This window comes from Panonychus citri, unplaced genomic scaffold (assembly GCF_014898815.1).
Source record: "Panonychus citri isolate SS breed McGregor unplaced genomic scaffold, ASM1489881v1 Contig00023, whole genome shotgun sequence".
In the NCBI taxonomy this organism is placed as follows: domain Eukaryota; kingdom Metazoa; phylum Arthropoda; class Arachnida; order Trombidiformes; family Tetranychidae; genus Panonychus; species Panonychus citri.
This window is the reverse complement of record NW_026515428.1, coordinates 140,201-161,116: the sequence shown is the minus strand read 5'-3', so window position 1 is coordinate 161,116 and position 20,916 is coordinate 140,201. Positions and strand designations below refer to the sequence as shown.

Here is a 20,916-nt window from a genome sequence, read left to right as displayed (position 1 = left end):
AAAGGTAAAATCCATTGAAACATAATCGATAAAAGAAGGAAAAAAAATTAAGAAAACCGAAATTGTTAACAATCGTAATGAAAATCTAATCTTAAGCAAAAACAATCAACAATTATAATCTGAATTGTGCAGAATAATTAAACAGGATTCTATTTATAATTCTAATTAAAATTAAATAGATTTTAAAAAGAAGCAAATGAACAGTGAATATCTTCAATTACCATTGAAAAGTTTAATCTTTTTTGAACAATCAGTTGATTGTTTGTTTGTTTTTCGCTAAATTGAGGTGATTGAATTAATTGTTGATCTAATTGTTGTTGACATGACCTTTTAAGAGATATTTAAATAGCTTATCGACACTTAAAGGAAGATAATTAATATCTTAATAATATCTCGAGGAGAGTTAAGATGGAGAGGAAAGAAAAAAGAAAACGAAAATGAAAACTGACCATTGGTCAGTTTTTCCAGTATTTCAAACAAAAGAAGATTTTAAACTGACCCTTGGTCAAAGATGTTGACAATAAATCGCTTAAGGGTTAATCTTTAGTTTCCTTTTCCTGTGGAAATTGTTTTCTTGATTCATTCAAAGATTTACTTTCACCGAGATCACATTGATTTCGTTTAATTGTGACAATCAATTGAACTTTTTTCCCTTGTTTCCTTTTGATTTTGTTTGCCATTGATTTTAATTGTTGAGGTAACAATGATTTTCAAGAACATAATTAGTCTTAATTCATGGATGTGCACATCATCATCTTCACAATTATCATCAACCTCATCACCTTCATCATCAACATCATCAATTGATTCAAATGGTAACGATATAAGAGTTTGGGAGCCAAGAAAAGGTAACAATTAAATTAATTGTTTTACCCTTGTAATTACAAATTTTTCCTTGTTTTTAAATTTAAATTGTTTAGTTAAAGTTAAAGTTCATCACACTGATGGAGATGTTAAAACCTTAACTATCGATGGGACTAATTATCAAACTTTATTTGATCAAGTAAGTTTTAGATTAAGATTATTAATTGTTACAATTACAATAGTTAATTTCTGTTCATTTTTGTCACAATTAGCTGGCTAAATTTACTGGATTACCAATTAAAAATGTATTCAGTTGTAAGATAATTGGATCAAGAAATAGGTAAGTTAATTAACTTGAGAATTGAATTGAACAGCTAATGATTTTCCGATTTTCTTTTTCTAAATTGTGAACAATTAACAGCTATTATCCGGATAACAATCAGTTGACTGTGATTAACCGTCGATTCCGTCGTTACAATCATATTCCATTGGAAACAATTAACTCGATTTCTGATGAAGAGATTTTTGTTAACACATCAGATTCATTTATCTTAATGATTTACCACAAATTAACTGATCGGATTATGATTCAATTTGCTTTGATTGATGAAACAATTTACATGGATGCAATTGGAAACCCTGATTATTGTGATAGGAAAGTTAACCAGATACAATTTAATTACTCTAAACGTGATCGCATTGTACAATTAAAGGCTCTTATGGATGATAAAGACCTAAAATCAAAGTTAATCAAAAGATATAAGAAACAATCAATTGAGAAAAGGAGTCAATCATATCAACGATTTATTGATTACGCTCAAGATTTTACTACTTTCCAATTGGATTTGAATGACAAAAGCCAACAATTAGACAATAATTGATCACAATTAACCTTACCCTACATCAAACAAACTTTGTGACTTCGTGAAATTATTTTTATATTAACTTTTTTTTCTCGTTCATCAATTAAAATTCACTACGACAATTTAATCATTAGTAAATAATAAGAATACATTTGTCAGTTAATTATTAACAATTCGCATCCAAATTAAAAAATTTCAATTAATCAGCTGGTTAAAAATCGTATTGTCCAATTAAAAGCTCCTATTGAAGAAGCTTTGAAATGAGTGTTGATTAAGACAAAAGTGAAACAATCAACTGATTGAATCTCCAGTGAATTGAGTGAATGAAGATTTCACTTTTTTGCTCTCAACAATTAAATCTTCAATCATTTTAACGGCTTTTGCTCCAGAGTTTGAGTTTCTCATATTTTCTGATATTTTCTTTACTCTTTGTTGTAATTGTTGATCATTTAAAACTTTCTCGATACAATTAAGAAAATAATCTTCATCCAATTCCCAAGGATTAACTCGATATCCAATTTCTTTATCGACGACTCTCTGTGCATTGTCCAGTTGGTCATCGAACCAGGGGATTACTATCATTGGTTTTCCATGGCAAAGACTCTCCATGAATGTGTTGTTCCCTCCGTGAGTAATTACTAAATCGACCTTCTCAATGACAGCGATCTGATTGACATATTCTTGTCCCCACATATTATCGGAAAGATTTAGTTTATCACCGCGTTTACCCATTGAGACAATTACTCGATGACCACAACGAGCGAGAATAGAAATGAATTTGTTCATAATTGGTGTATCATTCGAGGCAATTGGCCCGAGGGAAAAGTAGATTAACTTTCCTGGTTTATCTTTGAGTTTTTCTGGTAACTCAAATATCGAATCTTCATCTGGAGATCGAACACAACAGTCGATTCGATGCCAACCAGGTTTAACTGGTGCGAATTCAGTATAATCAAGATCAGCAGGATAATGATAGAATCCGATTGTTTTTAGTGGTAAAGTCCATTGAGTCGGTAAAAAGTCTTCAGGTCTTCCTGATTCTCGTAACAGAACATTAAAATTTTCGGCCATCTTGGAAAAGGCATCTGTATAGTACTCTTCGTACTTTTTCCAGAGTTTAGGATCACTATTTACAGAAAATCCCGACATACCTGGTGGACCTTTTTCGTACAAAATCAATGGTGCACAAGAAAACGAGGAAATAACGGGAATGGCCTGTTTGTAGATACAATCAACTATATCCAAACTTCCATGAACAATTGCATCGAAAGAATTTTCTTCCAGGAGCGGAACTAAAGCTCGATTTAGTTTTCTGAAAATCTCAACTCCGAAAGCCACTGCTTCCTTTTCCTCTTCAGTATAATTTTTGAATCTCTCCATTGGATCTTGTCGACATTTATCCGCATTTGCGTCTATCCATTTTAGTAAATCCTCCTCACAAATAGTACCAATAGCTGCTTCATCGAAAGGGATGAAATCAAATCCATGTTGGATTGCAAGTTTTTCATACTTCAATCGATGAGCAAATGTCACTTTATGTCCATGTCGAACCAACAACTCACCAAAGCCACAAATCGCATTGATGTGACCATAACTAAAGTCCAGATTTCAATTAGAATCAAACAATTTACTCCAGAACAAGAATCAACTATGAATACTTACGCTTCAAGAGAAGTAATCAAAACATGATATGAAGGTTTAGACATTGTCACTACTATTGAAACAACTAAATTAATTGCCACAAATTCTTGTTTTATATTCCCATTTGATTCTCTACCTCGATTGATAAACGCCTTTGGAAATGACAAATGATATTTAAAGGTTATTTTGCTCATGAATTCTGATTACTGAGAAAAATTCTATTGTCATATTGATAATTAAAGAAACTGATTAGTCGTTTAGTACCAATAATTAGAATTAATAAGAATTGATAAAAAAGAATCAATCATATCAACGATTTATTATTTACGGTGAAGATGTGACGTGTGATGAAAAACTTTTTGTTCAATTCGAAACTAAAATGAAACGTAGTTGTTATTTTTTTCTTCTTTTCTTTTATTGTTTTTATTATCAATCAATTGTTGTGTTCTCATGTTATTTTTTTACTCTAATCTTCATCGGGAATCTACAATTCGTAACCAATCATTCGACACCGCTGGTCTTTACACTCGAGTCTTACAATACCAATAGACCATCAAGATTATCGCACCAAACGCTTGCTGGAAGGATTAACAATTTAAAATATATTCTGGGTTTTAGTTTAATTGTAGTGAAAATTCGAACGAACGAAAAATTTTCCGTTTGTTACAAAAAAATCAGTTCGATAGTTAAATTTGACTCTATGAGTTTATTTCCATATTGATTTTGTCCAGAAATAAAATTGATTATGACAATATAATTATAAGTAAATAATATAAATGTTGATCAGTTAATTTCTTGAGAAGTTTAAAAATTTGTACAAATCAATTTGTATAAATCAAATTAGTATAAGAGTTTTTTACGTTTCCGTTGGACCAAATAGTTGAGATTTTTGATCATCTATTATTGGTAATAGTTGGTTGATAATATAAATCATTTTGAGATTGTTGGATTGTTAATTAACCGACCAAATTAACCATTCGTTTGATATGTTCCCTTGCGATTACTATTTTTTGTATTTCCTCTGTTCCCTCGTAGATTTGTAAGATTTTAGCATCTCGATATAATTTCTCAACTGGATAGTCACAATTAAATCCTGCACCACCAAAGGTTTGAACTGCTTCGGTAGCTGAACGATTAGCGATCGAGGCAGCGTAACATTTAGCAATCGAAGCCATTAAAGTATTTTTAATACCATTATCGTGCATCCAAGCGGCCTTAAGATAAGCTAGTCGAGCAGTTTCAATGCCAATAATCATGTCAGCTAATTTGAATTGTATGGCCTGGTGATTGGCGATCGGCTATTGATAAAAAAATGAGAGAGAGAGAGATAAAATCAATAAATAGTGAATCGATTGCCGTTTTAAACGGTTTTTGTACCTGTCCGAAAGCTTTACGCTCTAGAGCATATTTAGTGGCCTCATCAAGACATCTTCGAGCTAAACCAACGGCCATCGAAGCGACAGCAGGTCGAGTAAAATCAAAAGCGGACATGGCAACGACGAAACCTTTACCCTCTTGACCGACCATATTTTCGGGAGGAACCACAACATTTTCGAAGGTAATTCCTCTGGTGTCCGAACACCTCTGACCCATATTTTCCTCTTTACGACCAACGGTAATTCCTGGAGTATCTCGATTGACCACAAAACCAGTGAAAGCTTCAGATTGTTTAACCTTTGGATCGGGATTGGTTCGGGTAAGAACAAAATAAAATGAACTTTGTCCACCATTGGTGATCCACATTTTCTGTCCATTGATAATCCAATTGCCATTTGAATCTTTCTCAGCTCTAGTCTTTAAACCGGAAACATCAGATCCAGTTCCAGGTTCAGTAACACAATAAGATCCCATGATTGGTTCCTTAGTTAACCAAGTTAAATATTTAGACTTTAATTGTTCAGAACCATGAAGTAGAATCGGTGATCCGGCAAGAGCATTGGTAACCAGAGCAGTTCCAAATCCAGTGCAACCATAAGCAATTTCCTCAGAGATTAAAAGATTATCCAATAGAGATAATCCCGGTCCACCATATTTACCAGGAATGAAAAGGTTCATCAGGCCAACTGAATGAGCCTTTTTAATCACCGGCCAAGGGTATTCACCACTCTTATCATACTGACCAGCGACCGGAATCACTTCCTCTTTGACAAATTTATTGGCCAATTCAATGTAACTTTTAGATTCCTCTGAGGGTTCAAAACAATAACCAGAAGAAGACGCTGATCCATGAGATAATCTTTTACAATTAACTACACCAGGTAATCCAATTGACCAACCATTTGACCGGACCAGCGAAAGGCCTTTGGATAAATGATAAAGAGATGACATGATTTACATAAACAAAAGATTCCAAATAGAAACAAATGAAAACACTTAACCCTTTTCACTGTTTTAAAACAATTAAATTTAGAAAACTGTTGATGGGGGAAATTTGACCGTCACAATTAGGGAAACAATTGATTGTTTTTAAAATAGAAAAGAAAATTACATTAAATTGTTGTGGTGAGAAAGAATATAAACAAAACCAGTATTCATCTTCTTCTTGTCGATCATCTGTTCACTTCGGTAATAAAGTTATTCTATTTGTAGAGAAAAAGAAAGAATTTTTTTTCTCTTACTCGTCATTTTTTTTCTTTGGTAATCAAAGTTTTCTAATTATCAAGGAACGATGATTAATTAGACTTAATTGCACTTTCGAATTGATTTGAGTTCTTTCATCAGGTTTATTAATCGAGTTGATTGTTTGTTTCCATTGGAACTTTTTTCTTTTCATTTGATCCTATTTACAAGTTAATCATGTCAAGGTTTAGGTTTAGGTAATTGTTTTGATCTTTTCAACGCAATCAATTAATTGTTGGCATACATATATGGTAGATATTTATTACCAGTGTAAAATAATATTATGTATAAATGTTAGTATAAAGATTAATATTTTGAGCATAAATTGTTGATAATCTTCATGTTTATGGAAAAGTTTGATTGATAATAATAATATTTTGGTCCATTGTCGCAATGATTTGTTGTTGTTTTTTGGCGATTTTGAAATTATTAGTATATAGATTTGTAATTAGGTTGATCATTGTTTTCCTTGTTTCATCATATCGGCGATATGTTCACGAGCGATTACCATCCTTTGAATTTCACCAGTTCCCTCGTAGATTTGTAAAATTTTAGCGTCTCTCATGAGCTTTTCAACCGGATACTCAGAATTGAAACCAGCACCACCGAAAACTTGAACAGCTTCGGTTGCAGATCGATTGGCAATATCACCTGAATGACACTTAGCAATTGAGGCCATTAATGTATTTTTCTGACCATTATCATGAAGCCAGGCAGCTTTAAGGTAGGCCATTTTAGCGGTTTCAATACCGATCATCATATCGGCCAATTTAAATTGAATCGCTTGGTAATTGGCAATGGGCTGGAAAGTAAAGAAAAAGGTTAAACAATTGATAAATAATTTGGAAGATTATCAAGAAAATGAAAAAGTAATTAAAGAAAATGAATGACTAATTGTTAAGGAAAATAATTAGATTAATATTGAAGAACTGGTAACTATTTATCAAAAAAGATCTTCATCTTGATTAGAAAACTTGAAATGTAACCAAACAGGTACAAAGTGTAAAGATAATTTTAGCTCATAAACACTAACACAATATGAGAAAATTCATCGTACACTATTACTGATCTGTCTAAAGTCCAAATTTGTCGTAAAAAGAAATGTTGATATGATTGAATAATGATGATAGAAATTGTCAACAATTGTGATAAAAGTTGATTTTAAGAACATGAAACCTAATTACTGGATTTGGGTGACGATTATAATTTGATAGCATTTATGATTTAAATTATTGCTGGTTAAATTACCTGTCCAAAAGCTTTCCGTTCTAGAGCATATTTAGTGGCCTCATCGAGACATCTTCGAGCAAGACCAACACCCATGGAGGCAACAGCGGGTCGAGTAAAGTCAAAAGCGGACATGGCAACAAGGAAACCTTTTCCTTCCGGTCCAACCATATTTTGCTTTGGAACTTTAACATTTTCGAAAATAATTCCTCGAGTATCTGAACATCTTTGTCCCATGTTCCATTCTTTTCGTCCAACGGTGATACCTGGAGTATCTCTGTCCACCACAAATCCGGTAAATGCTTCGGAAGTTTTAACTTTAGGATCGGGGTTTGTTCGGGTAAGGACAAAATACCATTTGGCGACACCACCATTGGTAATCCACATTTTCTGTCCATTGATAATCCAGTCACCATCTTCATTTTTAACAGCCTTTGTCTTTAATCCAGAAACATCACTTCCTGTTCCTGGTTCGGTTACACAATATGCACCCATTACTGGTTCAGAGGCTATCCAGCTAAGGTACTTTTGCTTCAACTCTTCTGAACCCCATATGAGAATAGGTGAACCAGCAAGAGCATTTGAACCCAAAACTGTTGAGATACCGGTACAACCATAGGAAATTTCCTCACCAATTAAAAGAGAATCAGTTAAACTAAGTCCTGGTCCACCATATTTTGTTGGAACAAAGAAATTCATCAATCCAAGTGAATGAGCTTTCTTGATAATGTCCCATGGATATTCACCATTCTTATCGTAATAAGCAGCTTTTGGAATTATTTCTTCCCTGGTAAATTTTGATGACAATTCAATGAAACTTTTACTCTCCTCTGAAGGCTCAAAACTGAAACCTGTTGATTCATTTCTAGTTGATATAATTTGATCATTTCCACCAATAGATGAGACCAATAACGGTCTGGAGATCAAACTTCTACCAACAAGGATCGAATGGAAGAAGATAAATACATAATAATGAAAAACAAAGATAAAATTAGAGCAAATTAAAAGTCAAATTAACATCAACAAGTTACAATTAGAATAGAAAAAAAAAATTAAAATTTCCTCAAATAAAACAACAAATTCCACTGCCCTCTAGCGGAAAAGAATATAAACTCTCAGTCATATGTTTTCTTTGGAATTTTTTTTCTCAGTTGTTACCAAATTAATTCTGTTCTTGTTAATTAATTTTCTCAACATGGAATCAAAAATTATCAGTAAGTTAATTTGATTTATTATTCTAATTGTTTTGGTCTATTCGATGGTATATTAATTTGTTTGACTTTTTTGTTTCTTTTCTCTTTATTTTTGTCTCTCTTTTTTTCTGTCTCTTGCTCTTTTAGGTGAAAGTGTTGCTGTTGTTGAAAGTGAACCTTATGTTGGTTTATCGGCTCGAGAAGAAGCTGATCTGGAACGACTTTTATCCGATAAAGGATTGACAATCGAAAATGCTAAAGCTTTAACTGAACAATTATCTAAAGAAGTATCTGCATTAGATTATGTTAACATTCAAGATATTATGGCTTCGGAACAGAGAGTTGAAGCAGTTATATTGGATCTTGAATCTGCCATTGATGAGACAAAACATTTAGAGGAAAAGATTGACCATTATCAAAGTTATTTGAAAAATGTTCGTGATATCGTTTTACAAGTGCAAGAGAAAGAGACACTTTTTCAAATTGAGAATGAAAATCGACGTAAATTACTTGCTGAACTTGAATCATTAATATCAGCCTTACAATTTCCATTGGACCAAGAAAAATATCTACAAGAAGGTGACATCTCTACCGAAAAGGGTATTAGAGCCGCTCTTTCAGCTGCCAACAGTTTATCCGAATGTCTAAATGCCAATATACATCCAGCTCTAAATTATTTGGCCGCTGTTTCCGAGCAAAAGCATAAACTTGAAGGTATTCAGGGTAAATTTGCTAAAAGACTTTCATCTCATATCAACAATGTTTACAATTACGCCCTTAAAGAATATGGTGATAATTTATTGAATGGAATCAGTCCTCGAGATTTATCATTACCCTCTCATCAAGTAATCCACAGTATCTTATCTCCATTTAGTCCACTATCTAAATGGCTTAAATTAAATTGCCGACAAATTTACAGTGATCTGGTTAACTCTTATATTGGTGTTATTCGGTCAACTTATGAGAAGGAGATTTTCTGTTATTTTGATGCAGTTCGGGAAAAGTTAACCGGTGGTCGAAGTACATTATCAAGCAATGATTCCAATGAAGGTAAAAGGAAACACTTTAATGTTGTCGGTTTTGATAATACTCGATTAAGTTCCAGTTATGCATCAGCCAATTTACAGGATGTAGCCGATTCGATTTCTCGAAGTTCAGAGTTAAGTTTCACCGAATGGGAAGAGTTTGATTCCTGTTTTGAGAAAATGTTAAACGCCATCGATCCCTTTTGCTTAGCCGAGCAAACATTTTGTATCAACTTTTTTGACATCGATTCCAATGTACCATTTACCGGTCATCATAGACGCAATTCCTCTTGGTCATCCCAAAGTCAATCTATTTCGGTTAGTCCATCACCTTCAAATCCTAGTCAAAGTAGCGCTGAAAATATTGAACCAAAAAAATCTGAAACATTGAGACAATTGATGGCGGAAATATTTTCAATCTTAGAACCGGAATTTGTAAAATTTGTCTCTTTTTACGATCGACTTGATGGCCTTTACTCGATGTACCTTTTAGCCCGTTTAACACAACACGTTCTCTCCACCCAAGATACTGGTAGTTTTCTCGCAAAAACCTATGGAACCATTTTGATTCAAGTTAAACGAAATTTCGATAAATTTATGCAAGCCCAAAAATCGGCCATTGAAGACGCTAAAATACCGAAAAAAGCCAAATGCGGGGTATTGACATTTCTCAAAGGATTTGAACAGTTTGCCAAACAAGCGGAATCAGTATTCAAAGGAGTATCCGCTCGACGAACTGACATTGACCGTTGGTATGTCACCTTAATTCAAACAATGTTCGAAGCCATTGATAAACTTTCCATGGAACATCATAAAACACCAAGTGAGATAATTCGACTTGAAAATTATCATTATCTTCATGATGTTCTCCGTACCCTTAAGATACAATGTCTTGAAGGTGAACAAAAAGAGGCCAAACAAAGGTACAACGAAGCGCTTAAAGATTATGTTTCCCGTTATTTTGGTCGACCTCTGGAAAAGTTGAACTCTTTCTTTGAAGGTGTTCAAATTAAAGTTAATCAAGGAGTTAAAGCGGAAGAGGTTGGCTATCAATTAGCTTATAGTAAACAAGAATTACGAAAAGTGATTAAAGATTGTAGTTTAAAGGAGGTTCGTAAAGGATTAGAGGAAATGTACAAGAAAGTTGAGAAACATGTATGTGAACCAGATTCAACATTAATCCAGGTAAATTAATTTCTAGATACAATTCATCTTTCTTTTTCACCTTTAATATCATCTAATTGTTGTTTATCATTTTCTAGGTAATTTGGAGATCAATGCAAGAGGAATTTATTTCACAATATAAATCATTACAAGAAATGATTGAGAAATGTTATCCCGATGCTAATATAACATTATCTTTCACAATTGATGATATTCTTCAAGTATTTTCAGATATCGCTCAATCTCATTAACATGACAATTTTTCAATTGTTCCAAACAACAAACAAACAACAAACAAACAACAACAATCAATCAATCCATCAATCAATTTAAAGAGTAACAAAACTTATCATTACTCTTTAAATCAATATTCTTATCAAATTCCCTATCAATCTCTTTCTCTGTCTCTTGCTGTTATACTATTTAAATTAACCTTCAGAATTTATTATTATCTAGATTATTGCGACGAAAAAAAAGAAGAGAGAAAGATAATTGACAACAATTAACTTTAAATTACAATAAAGTTAAAAATGATTGTACGAAAATAAGAAACACTAGATGGCAGAAAATTATAATTGGCAAAAAGTGTATACGTGTTACTATGAGCAACAAGTTGACAATTGAAATGAAACAACATTTCAAATGTTTTCATTTAGATCAATCAGAAAATTGTTGATTCCATTGATATCTGTTTTTGTGATTGGATTTATATATCAATACAATTTCCCCATTTACCTAATTTCATCTAATTTTCTTAACTATTATCAACAAAATGGTAAACAATCATCGTCATATCAGTTATCTCAAGATGCTAAAGGTGAACTGTTTCCATCGGCTTCCAGTGATTTAACAATGAACCGGATTAACAGATCAATTCCGTTAATATTTATCGGTGGAATGCCTCGTTCGGGTACAACTTTACTTCGTGTTATTTTAGACGCTCATCCAGATATACGATGCGGTGAAGAGACTCGAGTTATACCTCGTTTACTTGGTATTCGTGGTCAATGGATGAAATCACCTTATGAATCTCGTCGACTTATCGAAGCTGGAATAACATCTGAAGTCTTAGATTCTGCAATCTCAGCATTTATCTTGGAAATTGTTGGTAAACATGGTCCACCCGCTAAACGATTATGTAATAAAGATCCGTTTACCCTTCGATCAGCTGTTTATCTTAAAAAATTATTCCCCAATTCAAAGTTTATCTTTATGATTCGTGATGGTCGAGCTGTTGTCCATTCAATTATTACCCGTAAAGTGACCATATCCGGATTCGATTTAAATGATTTCCGTCAATGTATGAAAAAGTGGAACGATGCAATGCAATCAATGGACTCTCAATGTAACTCTTTGGGCCCAGTTAATTGTTTACCTGTTCACTATGAGAAAATGGTTTTGGAACCTGAATTATGGTTGAAAAAGATTCTCAGTTTTCTTGATGTTCCTTGGAATGAATCGGTTCTTAATCATGAGAAGTTAATTAATCAACCTGGTGGTATATCGCTTTCCAAGTTGGAAAGATCAACTGACCAAGTAATTAAACCGATTAATGTTGAAGCTCTAAGTAAATGGGTTGGACATTTACCTGAAGATGTTGTTCGAGATATGAGTTCGATAGCACCGATGTTATCGGTTCTTGGTTATGATCCGAAAGGTAATCCACCGAATTATGGTAAACCTGATGAATTTGTCGTGGAAAAAATGAAACATCTTAAAGAAAATCGTAAACAATGGGAGGAGAAAGAAAATGAATTGAAAAAAGTTCGAAAATCAATTCAAAATGATCTGATTAAACAAAAAGAATCAATGAAAATTGTATCCAAGGAAAATTTGGACAATGAAGTTGATCAAACTATCGGTTATCAATTAACTAAAGAGCAAACATAACAATTAACAGATGATCTACTTAACCAATCAATGGATCCATAATTATAAGGTTAATTATTGATTATAAAATGTTAAAATCAATATTAATCAATCCCTAGTCAAAGTATATTGAACCATCAAGATTGGAAAAAAAAATTTAATCTTGTTTTAACAATTAATTGCTATTCTTCATACTATTCTAGGTAAATTTTATAATGGAAAATTTATTTTATTAACCATTTCAAACATAAACTGTAAACTTATCCACTTTTAACTATTAACAATCTAATCTAATCCGTTCTAGGATTTACATGTAATTGATTAATTTACTAATTAAATTGATTTAAGTGCTAACCCCCAAGATCAATTGATCGGTGATCTTTTATTTTCATTAATAGAATTGAAACTTTAGAACAAAAAAAGCTAAAATTTGATCACAATTAGAAATTCTCATTTCAATCAACTGGATAATCTTGAAAGTAGAAAACTTTTTCTCGAAAAAGTTATTACCTTTTATCCAAATTAGTTTTGGCTACTTTTAATAACGAAAAAGATATTTCGATTGGGGTTCTAGACTTAGAACTTTTCTTACCCATGTCGAACTTCATCTTGGAATCAGATGTAAGTAGAAACAATTAAAAATTCTCACTAAAAGACAAAAAAGTTCGATTCCTTAAAAGAAAATGCTACATGATATTCATCCTTCCCTGTATCTCTTCTTCAGTTCTTATTTTCCTCAAGTTCTTTATCAATTCTGCTCTGTCCAGCATTTTAATATCTATTTCTATATCGAGATGAGAACGTTAATTGTAACTTAACTTGTCCCACAATGTCTCTCTTTATGTTTCGATTTGATGATCTCCACCTTGAGCATTATTATCATTTCCATAGTTATGATTTATGATGTCACTTTTAGTCAAGGTTAGTTGTGAACAATTTAATTAGGATTTTCTGGTTAAATTGTAGATAAAAAAGTGATTGAAATAAATGAGAAAAAAAAATCTAATCGTAAGAGAATTACAATTTAGTATCAATACAATACAATTGAGTAATTTTAAAGGGTTAATCATGTTAATCAAATGATTTACCAGTTTGTAAAAAGCTCAAAGTGACAATTAAATTGCAAAATATCAGCAGCAAAATAATCAACAGTTAATTGTAAACAAAATGTTCAAATTGGGTTACAATAAAGGGATATGAGAGAGAGAGAGAGAGAGAGAAGTTAATTGTTGAAAGTTAATAATTATTTACATGATGAGTGATTCAGTGGGACGGAATGGTCAAGAAATGGACGGACACACTCATGAGAATTGAAAGAGAGGAAAATTATATTTTCTTTTCATGGAAAATTAACTTTTTTTGAACAATTAAGGATCGATTTCGACACAAAGTTCTGGCATAATGTACTGAGTGAACGGCTTGATGATCTTATCGACCTCTTGTTTGGTCAATTTGAACTCTGTCTCTGCCATATCGTAACAAGAGACCGCTGATCTTGGGACCCGTCGATAGTTGACCTTACAAGAGCCACCCAACCAATCGGGTAGATTATTTTCATCGATCAATTCGAGAAGCTCCTTTTTCCCACCGAATTTGATCTTGGCCACTGAATCCGAGGGTAAAAATGAGATGACCATGTTTGCGAAAGCTCCTAAAAGCCAAGGTAATCCATAGAGTAAACATTGACCAACACCTCGAGGATATCGAGTTCGAAGAGTTGAAAACAGGAACATGATCATATCCAAATCGGTGTTGAAAAAATTGGCATCCGAAGCGTCCAAGATGATCAACCAAGATTCTCGTTCCTCCCTCACCGAATCGATTGTTTCAATCATATTGACAAGATAATGTTTGATCTTATCCTCAAGTTGATCGATTTTCCTATGAATTTTACCTCGAATATAAAGAGTTGGCCTGCCCTGTTTATCGACCTCATAAGGTATCAAAGCGGAAACTTGATAAATCTCTTTGGGAATTGATAAAGGATCGAAATGATTAACACCAAATGATTTTCTCCATTCCATTGTTGACCTCAACTTCTCAAAAGTATCGTCAATGGATTCATTTGGATCGGCCATGAATCGAGTAACCCAGAAATCTTTGTCCATCACTTTACGAAAATCAATTTCATCGTAAAGTTCAGGGTGAGCTGAATATTCAGTTGAAAAACGATCTCTAAGTGTATCAATTTTTTCACGATACTTTAATCCAGTTTCTAAATCAGATTTAACCTTTGATTTAGTTGAACCATTTTTGGTTATTTTATCACTTTTTTCTTTAATCATTGAAGAATCACAATGTTTACCACTAACAGAACATGAAACATTATCACAATTACCTTTGGTATTATTGTTGTTTGTTGGTGATGATGATTTATCCATGATTGGCACCGAAATCATTTAAATTGTTCAGGTGAATAACAGACAATTACAAATACACAATAAAATTAATTGCAATTACTTGTAAATCAACAACAAAAAAGTAGAAGCTTATTTTATATATAAATGATTCGGAGAGAGAGAGAGTTTTAAAAAAAACTTCTATTCAAATGATAACCACGTTGTAACGTTGTTAACGATTGCTCAGGCTTCGTTGGGACGATACTTGAAAGATGATGATGATGATATTAAGAGGATCGTTGAGTGAGAGAGTGAGAGAGTGAGAGAGAGAGAGAAGGTGATTTTTTGTTCCTTTTTTCCACTTTGTTTTATCGAGTGAAAAATAACAATTTCGTTAACTAGTCAGGCAAGATTTCAAAGTCATCTCAAATTCAATTGGAGAGAGATACAGGAAAGATAATCATAATGATGATGATGATGAGGATTACGATGATGATAATGATGATAATTATGATGATGAGGATGAAAAATTTGTGATAGAATGGTTATTAAGGCTTTTCGGTTGATATTTAACGCATAGAACTTGAGAGATTTAAGATTCCTGGACAACTTGGAAAACGGGTTAAGTAACAATTTGATTTCTCTTTTTTTAACACTAATCAATTGTTAATCATTATCACAATTAAATGATTGTAATTATGATGATGATAATTGGATGAGAGAAAAAGTTGATTAACTTTTGATTGACTTTCCTGATTTTGATTCACTAGATTGTATGAGTTTTACAGATAAAATGATTTTCTTTGACGATTTTGTCTTCAATTTGATTAACAATTTATTGATTGTTTGTTATTATTACAATTGTTTATAATCAACTGATTGTAGTGATAATAATGATTGTTGATTTGTTAATGATTCTCGTGGTTATAATGATTGTAACTCCGGTTAATTTGAAATGAGGAAAATTGTTAATTGTTGTGATTAACTTTTTGCTTTGTTCAATCATTTTTATTTTTATACCAAATTTGTTGATTAATTTGATTTTTAATGAAAACAATTAACTTTTATTGCTGTCATGATGATATTAATTGTATTTTCTGAGTGTATAAGTTAATATTAATACATTATAATAACTTAATGATTGCAAGCAATTTAATTGCATTTACATACTGTTGAAAGTGCCTGATGATTGGTGATAGTCACAATCAAGTAAATTGTTGTTAACTCTTAATTGTTAGACATCATTAACTTGTTGTTTCATTTGAATAATTAACTGTACATTATGAGAATGAACTTTAATTTTCCTCTCCACTCTTTAAGTCAATCGGTTAACCGGCTGGTAGGTTAAGTTGATCGCGTTGAATATTTAGTTAATTGTTGAGAATCAAGTTGATTAATCAACTGTAATTTATATAAGATATTAAACGAAAAGTTCATTCATCAATTATTAGGTTCATGGAGTGATAGATTGTGAAATTTATTGAATTAATTTTAATCAATCACAATAATTAATTTTTAAAATCTCAAGTTGATTTATTGTTAACTCTTGATTGTTACTAAATTTGTATTGCAATCTGATTACCTTGTTTTTAATTGTCTCAATATTTTAATGATGATTGATGGTTTCATTTAAAAAGTAACATAATCAGTTAATTGCCGGTGGAAATCAAATCTTTATATTAACAATTTATTAACCATTTTCAAGGTTGATTGTTAAAGTTTAATTTTTTTTTCTCCCCGAGTGTTGGTAAATTATCACAATTAGTTAATTTCTAAATTCAATCAATAGATAATAATTTGTTCACTTGTTAACTAAATACTCTCAAGTTAATTGTTGGTCTGATTGCGAAAAAAAAATCAAAGCGAAAAGTGTAAATTAAATTGTAAAAGTTAATTGTTTTCTCACAATTGAATCAATTTCTTAAAGTTAATCATCAAAAATCAATTACATTGAAACAGTTTAAATTATGATTGTGAAAGTTTTACTTTCCTTAACAATGTTGATTGTCCAGTGACCTGATGGTAGTTTAAGTTGATTAGTTAATTTAGATATTTCAATTTCCGAGGTTAATCAAATTCATTCAACATAAAAGTTAAAATGATAAACAATTTGTATTGAAAGAGATGAACTAAATTAACTAATTGATATCATCCTTGTACGATGAGAGAAAAGTGAATGAGAAAAAAAAACTTTAATCACAATTAGTTAATTTTCACCGAAAATTTTTTCAAATTTTGCTTCTTGTTTGTTGTCAATTGAAAGTTCAATGAATTTCATGGTCAAGAACATGATATTAATATGATTAGGTCACTTCTCTTTGGTCTCAAGTTTTGTTTTTCATGTTAATCAACAATTAACGAAACAGTTTTTCCTCATGATTATAATATTACGATCATGTAAACTCCACAATTAGATAAAAAGTAATAACAATTAAAGGAAGTTTATCAAATCGCTATTCTTTCCTTGTATTGTTATAATCAAACGAAACCAGTTATTCATTTATAATTACAATCAAAAAGATACAAAATTATGTTTAATTGTTCAGATTAGAATATTTAAATTCCATCTAGCAGATAATTATCAAAGCTAATGAATATTCAATACTCAAAAATAGTTGACCAGTGGTCAATGGATGCCCCAAGGTTTGTCCATCAGCAATTTCTCATTGGGATGATGAAATTGTGGCTAATTAAGTAGATGAACTTGATTTCACTTTCCAATCCAAAGAATGATGATTTCATGATTATCATGGATAATTCATTTTCTTTTTCAATTGTAATCCAAATACAATTTAATCCATGTAATCATCTAATCGACAAATTGTTCATTTCGCAATAAAAGAAATGTAATTCAGTTCTGTTTCCACCCATTTTCTCATTTCATGACGATTGCCTTTTCCTGTCTCTCTGTTCCTAAGGTTCAGTGTTCATGTTGCTTCTCAATCTGCTTCAACTCAAACGAGATTGATGATGATCTGGAAGAGAGAAAAGAAAGAGAAGAAAATTAGTATTATTATTTAGAAATAGAGAGAGAAAAAGAAAGAGAAAACCAGAAGAAACAACAAGAAAGAAAGAGAGAGAGAAAAAATAAAAGATATCAAATAGAAAACCAGAAAATTGTAAACATCTAGTTAACTATCAACAGAATCTTTTATTTTAATTACTCTAATTCAACACGAATGCTTAATTGTTATCAGTAGGTTATCCCCTTTTCTTGTATCTCTAACTGATTAGCGACACTGATTATCTTGTGAACACAAAATTTCAATAATAATCAACATCTCTAGTAGTAAATTAAAACCACAGCAACAGTAACAATAAAACCATAACAATCAATATATTAACTTACTGATTTGTTGTTGAACCATTTTCACAATTTGAATTAGTGTTGATTAACTTGTGTTAATATTGTGTAAAGAAAAATGGTTCGTTATAATAGTTTAATTGTTGCCACATCTAAACGATTAAGGGTAATTAATGATGGAAACTTGAATCTATTCGGACGTCGGAATAATTCAACTGCGGCTAAAATTTCATCGGATTATCATCTATCGGAACCAAAAGAGCCGCTTATCCGTACATCAACAATTCCTGGACCTAAATCACTTGAACTGATTAAGCAATTGGATTCCATTCAATTATCTAAATCGGTTCAATTGTTTGTTGATTATGAATCGTCCATTGGTAATTATCTTTGCGATGCTGATGGTAACCTTTTCCTTGATATTTATTCACAAATTTCATCAATTCCATTGGGTTACAATCACCCGGCGTTGATTGAAGCGCTAAGAGATCCAGCAAATACATCGGCTTTCATAAATCGACCTGCTCTCGGTATTTTACCACCGAAAGATTTGGTTAATCGTTTGAAAGGTTCGTTACTTTCCATTGCACCTCCAGGATTAAACGAAGTACAAACAATGGCTTGTGGCTCTTGTTCCGTTGAAAATGCTCTTAAAGCGGCTTTCATTTGGTATCAGACGCGAATTCGTGATGGCCGTGAATTAACACCCGAAGAGATGGAATCAACTTTAGTTAATCAATATCCTGGATCACCATATCTAACAATTTTGTCTTTCAAACATGGTTTCCATGGGCGAACCTTGGGAGCTTTAAGTTGTACTCATTCAAAATATATTCACAAATTGGATGTTCCTGCATTTGATTGGCCTATTGCTCCTTATCCTATTTATAAATATCCCCTCGAGGCTAATGAACGGGAAAACAAGGCCACTGATGATCAGTGTCTTGAAGAGATTCAAGATTTAATTGAAAGATTTAACAAGAAAGGTCGACCCGTTGCTGGGTTAATCGTTGAACCCATTCAAGGTGAAGGTGGTGATAATCGAGGATCAAATTATTTCTTTCAACAATTAAGGAAAATTGCTAAATCTCATCAAGTTGTCTTCATCTGTGATGAGGTAAATTTCCTATGGAGGAATAGGAATCTCATATAATAGATTAGAAAAGTATCATCATGATTAATTGTTTGTCTATCTTTTAAACATCAGGTTCAAACTGGTTGTGGTCCAACAGGAAAATTCTGGGCCCATGAACATTGGGGTCTAGATAATCCACCAGATATCGTCACTTTTAGTAAGAAAATGTTGACCGGTGGCTATTTTTACAAAGGTCATTTACGACCTGATCAGAGTTTCCGTATATTTAATACTTGGCTTGGCGATCCATCAAAATTGGCTCTCCTTGAGAAAGTTATTCAAGTTGTTAAACGAGACAATTTACTTGAATCCATAATTGAAACTGGTAATCAAATGTTAACCGGATTAAAAGAGGCTGAATCTCGTTTTCCAAATTTAGTCTCAAAGGCCAGGGGAATTGGTACATTTTGTGCAATAGATTTTAACACAGCCGAATTAAGAAATGAGGTAATTAATCGTCTCCATCAAAAGGGAATCCATTGCGGTGGATCAGGAGCAGCTTCATTGAGAATCCGAACAACATTGACCTTTAACAATCAACATAACAATATCTTCATCGATCGATTCCATAAGGTATTAGCCGAATTGAACAATTAAAGATCATAAATCATGATCAACACTGAGAAGGAGAGAAAGAGAAAAAAAAGAAAAGAAAAGAAAATCAAGATAATTAATCAGATTACATTCCAATAATCAAATGGAACAAAATAATTTACCAATTTCTCTATATTCCAATTTCCAACGTTTCGTGTGTTGTTTGTTTGCCACCATTAAGATTTGATCTTGTTCATTATCTGCTCACAATTAATGTCTTCCAATATTAGATGATGAACAATTATCACCTAGAACCAATAATAGTGATCAATCGGACACAATTAACTGTTAAAATCTATTTTAAAAATAAGAGAAAAAAAAACAAAAACAATACAAAAGGAAAACCAGAAAAATATCAATCGTTATGACAACAGAAAAATTTAATTTCTATCTGTTGGATTTTAGGGATTTCTAGCAAAATGATTAACAATTTAACTCATAATTTACCTTTAATTGTTACCAAGTAACCATATATTCTGTTGCTCATCCAAGGCAATTAAATAAAACAATTAACTAACCACAATTAACAGAAACATTCAAGTGAGATTTTGTTGTTTATGTTTGTAAACAAAAATGTGTTGACTTTTAATTCAACTCATTTTTTGGCGCGAACTTGATTTTCAATAAAAGGACTTATCTGTGGGGCCATGAATATGAACTTGAAATATGTTTATTTTTTTCTGATCTGATCACTGTAATGGTTTTCAAGAGAATCGAGTTCGAAGTTGAAACTTGAGGTCACTTTTTTTCAGCGACGATAAGTTTTCAGATGAAGAAATTTTTGATTTCATTAACAACTTTTCATGCTATAGTTATGATGGTTTCGCAGGCCAATCAAAAGTATCTATCTAATCAACGCAACCAACATTTTCCCTTTACTAATCTCTACTCTATTCACAATTCTCAAAGGTCTTATTTTGTTCACAATAATTATATTATTCGCAAGTGTCAAACTGACCAATGGAGCCAATCAAGAGATGGACTTAAGATTGATCATCACTTCGTCAGGGATACGAGAGGCTCGTAAGGATATCGTTCAAATTACAATAATTGTTGAATATCATTTTCATCCATTGAGATGGAATGAAAGATGAGGAAATGAAGATGATGATCATTAAGCTTTGAAAATAGATGGAAAT

At 32.0% G+C, this 20,916-nt stretch overlaps 8 protein-coding genes across 8 annotated transcripts; 4 read left to right on the top strand and 4 right to left on the bottom strand.

The window, feature by feature from the left end:
- The first annotated feature begins 438 nt into the window (after positions 1–438).
- On the top strand, positions 439–1,811 carry LOC128395202 (uncharacterized). The gene is made up of 4 exons (XM_053355605.1): positions 439–848; positions 921–1,003; positions 1,077–1,144; positions 1,226–1,811. The coding sequence occupies exons 1-4, from the start codon at positions 704–706 to the stop codon at positions 1,683–1,685; spliced, it is 756 nt and encodes a 251-aa protein (XP_053211580.1). The 5' UTR covers positions 439–703; the 3' UTR covers positions 1,686–1,811.
- LOC128395070 (UDP-glucuronosyltransferase 2B7-like) lies at positions 1,763–3,438 on the bottom strand. The gene is made up of 2 exons (XM_053355455.1): positions 3,330–3,438; positions 1,763–3,261 (listed from the first exon to the last, which is right to left on the bottom strand). Exons 1-2 carry the CDS (start codon positions 3,371–3,373, stop codon positions 1,959–1,961), a joined length of 1,347 nt encoding a protein of 448 aa, XP_053211430.1. The 5' UTR covers positions 3,374–3,438; the 3' UTR covers positions 1,763–1,958.
- A 556-nt stretch (positions 3,439–3,994) lies between these two features.
- On the bottom strand, positions 3,995–5,965 carry LOC128395075 (probable medium-chain specific acyl-CoA dehydrogenase, mitochondrial). Its single transcript, XM_053355470.1, has 2 exons — positions 4,686–5,965; positions 3,995–4,606 (listed from the first exon to the last, which is right to left on the bottom strand). Exons 1-2 carry the CDS (start codon positions 5,634–5,636, stop codon positions 4,265–4,267), a joined length of 1,293 nt encoding a protein of 430 aa, XP_053211445.1. The 5' UTR covers positions 5,637–5,965; the 3' UTR covers positions 3,995–4,264.
- Positions 5,966–6,155: 190 nt separating this feature from the next.
- LOC128396618 (probable medium-chain specific acyl-CoA dehydrogenase, mitochondrial) lies at positions 6,156–8,277 on the bottom strand. The gene is made up of 3 exons (XM_053357232.1): positions 8,252–8,277; positions 7,176–8,157; positions 6,156–6,729 (listed from the first exon to the last, which is right to left on the bottom strand). The coding sequence occupies exons 1-3, from the start codon at positions 8,275–8,277 to the stop codon at positions 6,385–6,387; spliced, it is 1,353 nt and encodes a 450-aa protein (XP_053213207.1). The 3' UTR covers positions 6,156–6,384.
- On the top strand, positions 8,150–11,084 carry LOC128394985 (exocyst complex component 1-like). Its single transcript, XM_053355371.1, has 3 exons — positions 8,150–8,368; positions 8,495–10,557; positions 10,635–11,084. Exons 1-3 carry the CDS (start codon positions 8,278–8,280, stop codon positions 10,785–10,787), a joined length of 2,307 nt encoding a protein of 768 aa, XP_053211346.1. The 5' UTR covers positions 8,150–8,277; the 3' UTR covers positions 10,788–11,084.
- An 85-nt stretch (positions 11,085–11,169) lies between these two features.
- Positions 11,170–12,566, top strand: LOC128395084 (protein-tyrosine sulfotransferase 1-like). The gene has a single exon (XM_053355482.1). The coding sequence runs from the start codon at positions 11,179–11,181 to the stop codon at positions 12,424–12,426; it is 1,248 nt and encodes a 415-aa protein (XP_053211457.1). The 5' UTR covers positions 11,170–11,178; the 3' UTR covers positions 12,427–12,566.
- An 842-nt stretch (positions 12,567–13,408) lies between these two features.
- On the bottom strand, positions 13,409–15,619 carry LOC128395146 (motile sperm domain-containing protein 2-like). Its single transcript, XM_053355548.1, has one exon. It carries the CDS (start codon positions 14,802–14,804, stop codon positions 13,773–13,775), a length of 1,032 nt encoding a protein of 343 aa, XP_053211523.1. The 5' UTR covers positions 14,805–15,619; the 3' UTR covers positions 13,409–13,772.
- Positions 15,620–17,836: 2,217 nt separating this feature from the next.
- LOC128395035 (4-aminobutyrate aminotransferase, mitochondrial-like) lies at positions 17,837–20,435 on the top strand. The gene is made up of 2 exons (XM_053355430.1): positions 17,837–19,165; positions 19,256–20,435. The coding sequence occupies exons 1-2, from the start codon at positions 18,167–18,169 to the stop codon at positions 19,778–19,780; spliced, it is 1,524 nt and encodes a 507-aa protein (XP_053211405.1). The 5' UTR covers positions 17,837–18,166; the 3' UTR covers positions 19,781–20,435.
- The last annotated feature ends 481 nt before the right edge of the window (positions 20,436–20,916 follow it).